The sequence below is a fragment of the Pavona decussata genome, unplaced genomic scaffold (genome assembly GCF_977016875.1).
Source record: "Pavona decussata unplaced genomic scaffold, jaPavDecu1.1 SCAFFOLD_313, whole genome shotgun sequence".
NCBI classification, from domain to species: domain Eukaryota; kingdom Metazoa; phylum Cnidaria; class Anthozoa; order Scleractinia; family Agariciidae; genus Pavona; species Pavona decussata.
Window position 1 is genome coordinate 130049 of NW_028145705.1, and position 6718 is coordinate 136766.

At 41.4% G+C, this 6718-nt stretch overlaps 1 protein-coding gene across 1 annotated transcript; it reads right to left on the reverse strand.

The window, feature by feature from the left end:
• Positions 1-956: 956 nt before the first annotated feature.
• LOC146454130 (uncharacterized) lies at positions 957-5829 on the reverse strand. The gene is made up of 2 exons (XM_085095807.1): positions 5799-5829; positions 957-2034 (listed from the first exon to the last, which is right to left on the reverse strand). The coding sequence occupies exons 1-2, from the start codon at positions 5827-5829 to the stop codon at positions 1130-1132; spliced, it is 936 nt and encodes a 311-aa protein (XP_084951933.1). The 3' UTR covers positions 957-1129.
• Between the last annotated feature and the right edge of the window lie 889 nt (positions 5830-6718).

A 6718-nucleotide genomic window follows, 5' to 3' on the forward strand; every position in this document is an offset into this window, starting at 1 on the left:
TCAAAACCCAAAAATACTCCAATACAATTTATAAGAGAAAGAAGCCACTATTGCCACATAATATGTGATGTCATCGATCCCGTAAAGAAAACAGTTTTGAATGTGGTATATACCTTAAAAGGTTCACTGCTATAATTTTAATAAACGGTACAAAATAAACAAGGTTAAGACCCACTTCAAACCTAAGTGGCCCGGTTAAAACCCGGTTTCTGTACGATGTAGCAGCTAGGATCAGTATTGGTACCTCCTCTCCCCCTTCCCCCTTTCCCCCGGTATAGGATGATAGTCCATTATTAAAATGTTTCCCCCGCGAGTATCTCGCAACGTACACGGACCCATCTATACACCTAGGTGAAAGAAGATAATGTCAAGCGAAGTTTCTTGTCTTAGTTATAGAAACAACTGACATTAGAGAGATTTACAGGAATTAAATCGGAAACGGCCGGTAGAAATTACCACGTGACCAACTTCATTAATTTCCCGCTCGCTATTTTCAGTTTCTGGGTAAAATTGGTTAGTTTTCCTTTAACATAAAAGGCCAGAATTGTTTCCCACTTTTCTCATCTATCTACTCATTTTATCAAGAAATATAAACGTGAATCTCACGTTTGCCGTTTGCTATAAACGCAATTCTAGATCTCTTTATAAATGCAGAGACCAACCTAGCGTCGAGCCACCAACCATCCGATCTTCCCTCCGTTTGAAAATCCGACGCGGTAACTACACCACCACGTCACCACACATTGATTAGAGAACTTCGATGTATTTTTTCAGGGGACTCAACCAGCTCCACATGTGCTTAGCCACTTCAACTGATCGGTTACTACATCACGATACGAAGGTATATCTTTTCTCAGTATGAGATCCTTTACACACCGGGGCTGGCTCAAAATACTCATACTCGATAGTAATTATCAGATTTAAGAATTTGTTGTTGGGGGTGTGAATGGAAACTGATATCCCTTAATTACAATAATTTGCATCGCTCTCGCTGTTCCTGTCTTCGATAATTAATACGAATTTTAAATCAGCTAACAAATTGAAGTCGAACAATTAAGATACTTTGAGATCTACAAAAAAGACCAACAACCAATGCTTTACTGTAACTGATTACCAAATTTTTTAACAACTAATCAGTAAGCTCGATTATTTGAACACGCCCATCATCCTTCAAATTACCACCAGTTACACCAGAACAACTCGTACCACGGCAATACGAACCACCTCCCCCTCCGGCTTGATTTGCGTGTGTACTGCTTCCTCCCCCAGAGTACCCCCCTCCTCCACCAGATGCACCATTATCTTCTGCTCCCCCTCCCCCACCACCAAACCCACCTACCGCCCCAGGGGATGGCCCTCCATTGTTTCCGCTATTCATCCCACCAGCTCTTCCTCCCACCCAGCCCTGAGCACGTGACCCTCCTCTCTCACCATGACTTGATCCAGCCCTAGCACATCCCTGAGCCAACCAACCCGCACCCACTCCCCCATGCCAGCTAGCATCTGCAATGTTACATTCACCTGGTTGTCCCCCCGTTCCCCCATTCCTAGCCTTAGACGAATCTTTCCCTACGCTACTAGTGGCACTAGCACCCGACTGACCATCCACCCCGTTATATCCACCAGACGCACCCCCTCCCCCTCCGGCAGCTAATAATAGTCTATTACTACTTGTGTAAACAAAGCTCCCTCCCCCTCCCCCTGTACCAGCATTGTCCTCTACAGACAGTCCCAGTTCAGCTGCTGTCCTTGTAGTTGATTGTCCTCCTTTCACCTCCACTGAGTCTCCTCCTCTTTGTCCCACCACAACATTTAGTACTGTCCCTTTATTCAGTGTGAAGGTGCCTTCCTTGAACGCTCCCCGGCCGCCGTAATAAGTTCCTGGTTTGTATCCAAAGTTGTACGAGTGCGTTCCTCCTCGAGCGCCCCAGGCTTTGATCAGATAGCGACCGCTTTTTGGAACTGTGAAGTTTTGTATAACGCCATATCGCCCCTTGCGTCTATCCGTCGTGAAGTTAAGCAGAAGAGGACGAACTGATGGACAAGGAAAACGCTATCCAGTCAACTTAAACACTACACCAGAACATAAACTAAAGCTTGAATGCGTATGTTCCAGTTTCTTGAGCCATATTGGACTATCCAAGACAATACTTATCAGAGAGGTGCTTATCATTAATTTGTCCAGTTGCAGCATGGAGCGACCACTGAGCCACAGTGAGGGAGGGAGTTAGCATGGGCATAAGGATTGTCAAGGCCGAGGTTTGGCTCAGTGTGCAAAGACCGAACTTACAATTTCTCCCAAGTGATAAATTCCAACCAGCCAGAGCTGTTAAGAGGGTCTCAATTGAAGTGTAGCTTTCTCGGTTAACGGTGAGATTTTGCCGATTTTGACGGTTGACGGTTAAATTTTACGGCTTTTGGCGGTTGATGGTTATGAAGAGGAAATTTCTTCCGTGAATTAAAGTTAATATTAACTTTTGTGTTTTTTAATATTAACAGTTGTGTTCTGGAATTTGTTTTTTAGTCAGAAACACGCTATCAATGTGGTAAATCATAAATATTTGGAAACCAAAAGCACTTCCAGGCGGAAGTTAGTTGTGATGTCAGTTTAGACGAAAATTAGGAAAGACCACTAAGTGAGTATATTTGAGAACATGGAGTCCAGTTAAAACGATTCTTTGGGAGCTTTGAGAGTCCAGGATGAGCAGCTGCAATAGTGGTATTTGAAAGACCTTGAAACCGTTTGACGGCCGCTTTTTTTAACGGTTGACGTTAAAAATTGCCCTTTTTTGACGTTTGACTGTTAAATTTTAGACTGTTTGACGGCTGAAGGTTAACCCCATTGAGAAGAGCCTCTGTTAATTATCGAAGAAAAAACTTCTGACAAGTATAGATACTAGTTATTCGATGCTTTCGAGTGGTATACCGCTTACCGTAAGAAAAATTAAGTCGCGAGTGGGATATTCACAGTATACCACGAGAAAGCTTTGCATAACTAATTTATCCCATGTCACTCATTGAATTAACACAAAACGTCACTCTTTAATGCTTTAACAGCAAATACAATCACTGAAAAAAATCGACAGATTGGAAACGTTCCTTGAAAGTACATAATTTTGATAAAAAGAAATTAAAAAATATAAATAGGTCAAATAGGTACTGCTCATTAAATGTATAAGAGCCTTTGTAGGCCGCGAGGAACGCCGGGATCTTTTCGTGGAATACTACCCGTTGCATACCGCAGAATATGCAACGGGTTTCAGTCTAGCTTTCTGATGATCGGCTGTAGTCTCTATGACATCGGATAAATATATTTATTATTAGGATTTCATATATTGGACAGGGCTGTGTACGCAGGGGGTTTTCTTCACAACGGTAACGATGTGAAGTTGACAAATCACTATCTCTGTGCAGGCCTTTACTAACAGGCAAAACAGAGAGCAAGGAATATTTGCTGTAAGCGAATCAGCGGGATTATACTCTCACATAGGATCACTGTAATGATCTGTTATAAATGAAAGAAACAAAGTAAGTATCGTGCAAAAGCAAGATATAACGTATTATGTGAAAACAGGGTTCACCGGCGAGGACTCCATTCAAACTCCTCGGGTAGTCCTTTTCTACCCCATTTATAAGCAAACACACCACCCTTGAAAAAGAAGCCCAGTTTCTCGAACCTAAAGACCTGTATTAAAACTTAATGAGATAGAGCTAAATGTGCAATTTTCTGCAACAGGGATTCAATTTTTATAAAAAATTTTAATTTTAAGAAAAAAAAAGAAGCTGTTTCCAGCTTGTACTCGGGCCATATTTGACTGTGTGGTGCGTAAAGCCTACAAACTTTTAACAGTGATAACCTCCAGCATTGCCAATTCCCCCAAATACGCGAGCAAGCTCTCTTGGAGGTGGATCCTCTTTCCCTCTCCCGCCCCCCACCCCCAAGAGAGCTTGCTTGCAGGCTACCAAATAGATAGATACAGAGATATAGCGAGGCAATAAGTAACCACCAGATAGAATTGCATTTCTTGCAGTCAGAATGAAATACAGGGGAAAATGACATTTGTCATACGAATACTTTTTATAATCCCCGGGCTTTAATCCTTACGTTTTCACCTTTCGTTTAGAGACAGAAACCATTTGTACGGTCCTAATATGTATGTGACGCCGGGTCAATGACGGATCGTAATTTTCATCACTTTCTGTCTTAAACAGGGTATCCCTACATGACCTAATGGCTTAAACAGATTGTGATTGCCAATGCATTAAAATACAGTAAGAAACTAATGTATTCTTATTTCATTCTAGTCTTAAACAGGGTGTGATTTTGGGTTAAATGTCTTAAAAAGGGCCTGAAAATTTTGAATTCCGTCTTAAACGGGATAGGGAAATCGGAAAATTGTGTCTTAAACAGGGTCAGGGCTTGAACGCCCGGGCCGCACCTCCCTACCCAAGCATCTGTTGAGTAACCCCCCCCCCCACCCCCCACCCCCCCCCCCCCCCGATCTAGAGTAACGTTACGCATCACGCGTACGTTTATAACCTTGTACGTTTTTCAATGTTTTGCTGTTTATATTTTTAAATGAAATTCAGGGGAAAGAATTTGTTATTCACCATTCATTTGAAGACAGAAACCGTTTCTACATTGATTGTTTTTCTATAGTAAACGTGAGACATCTTTATCTATCTTGGCCAGCGAGGTCATAGACTGATTTAGTTGCCAAATTTTCGGTTAAACAGAACTAACCTTGAGGCACTCACGGTTAGCCTAGAAAATACTACGGTTAGCCTAAAGAGCACTCCAGTTAGCCTAAATAGCACTTAGGTTAGCTGAAATAGCTCCCCGGTTAGCAGTTTATGTTGGGGTTGTTCATGCCTCACATCGGCTCGCATGTTTTGTTCATGCCTTACACGTCTGGCTCGCAAATTGTAAACACTCCTCACGGCCCGAAAACAAAGAACGCGACCGAGAATTTAAAGAATTTGATAACACGACAGAAAACGTAACTCGTACCAGCCGAGTACAAAAAACGGGACCGAGAACAATAACTCGTGGCCCAGAGCCTTATCTCTCGGCCCATCGCGACCCAAAAAAGAAAAAAGAATTTGATAATGCTACCGAAACCTTAACTCGGTCCGCCTTACGGCCCGAGTAACTAGTGAGCAGCACGTCTGCGAACTCTTACAGTTGTAAAACGATTTATTTTCTCCCACGCGTTTCGTGTGACTAACGCACACTTCGTCACGGAGTTTTACAATACAACATAAGTGACCTGTATATATACCTACATAAAAGTCTGAAATAAATTTTACAGTACGTAAAACCGCACCTATGCTAGCGGATTTACATGTAGGAAACAGGCAAAAAGGTGTGCAAGGCGTTACATATTTTGTGCTTGACATAATTATAATTTTGGGGCCCACAGTTTTAGATAAAACTGTGGGCCCTTTTTAAAAAAATTTTTTTAAGGACAATTTTTTTAAAGACAATTTTTTTTAAAGACAACTTTTTTTAACAAGATACTAGTGAGCAGCACACAGCAACGAAATCTTGTTGACTCAAGGTTTATTCTCCGACCGGTTTCGTCTGATAACTACAGACTTCATCAGCTAAAACTGTGGGCCCCCAAATTACGTATGCTTCGTGCATTGTGGAGTTATACAGAACTCAGTTTGACCAATCACAGTGCTTGCTTGACGCTGGCTATTCTATAATGTGTGATAATAAAAGCAGCTTTCTCTAAAGCTGTCTCAGAAAGGAGACAATACAACTCGTCGGTCTTAGTGTGGTGGCCACTTACTATCATTCCATTGTGTGTAATATTGAGACATCACTTATCTCTTTAAACTAAAGTTTATCTGTTTATTACAGCTGATATCGGTAATTATAGGGTGATCAAACACTTAAGACTTCTCACTATCTGATGGTCGAAAGCTCGTCCCACACTACAATGGGAAATGAGGACAATACCATTCTGCCGGCCGGCTTGCTGAACAGGGTATGGGCCTGCATTCTTAAAACAGGGGCGTAGTTAAATGGAAAATCACCTTTTACTCTTATTAAAATCTTTATAATATTTATAACTGTGTGCCTTAGTTGAGAAAATAGAGCCGACTGACTCTCAATAATTATACTGATACATTGTCTAGAGCTGGACACTTTCCCAGCAAAGTAAAGCCATGACAGGATAAAATCTAACACAGCGCTATTATTTATGAGTGGCTTCTTCTCCCTAACTGTAAAGAGGTCCTAACTTGAAGGCTCTACAAATAGGGAGTAGGGGCATGCACACGGGATACACCACTGGTTTTACAGCTGTTATGTAAACTGACAAATATTGCATGAAGTCTTGTCTAGTTTTTGAAAGTCATCTCACTTTGATAATCAATCAATCAACAAAAATATGTCAAGCATCAGTGTGTCGCAGATGAAATGAGGAAATTGAGTTGCGATTCAGTGAAATTCATAGCTCCCACATAAATTGATAGTGAGATTGAATGGGGATTGAATTCAATGGAAGCAGCACTTCCTCATTTTTTATGCATGAAATTTCTTTGTAACAGATGAAAATGTGGAATGCTACTCATTCTCGTTTTTTCTTTGAATTTTTTGCTTTTATCGTGCAATGCATCCAACAATTTGCGTGAGTTGGGCCCTTGGAGTAAGGACATACATCTAGATCTATGGGTAAAAATCTAGAATACTGCCAGACACAGGACC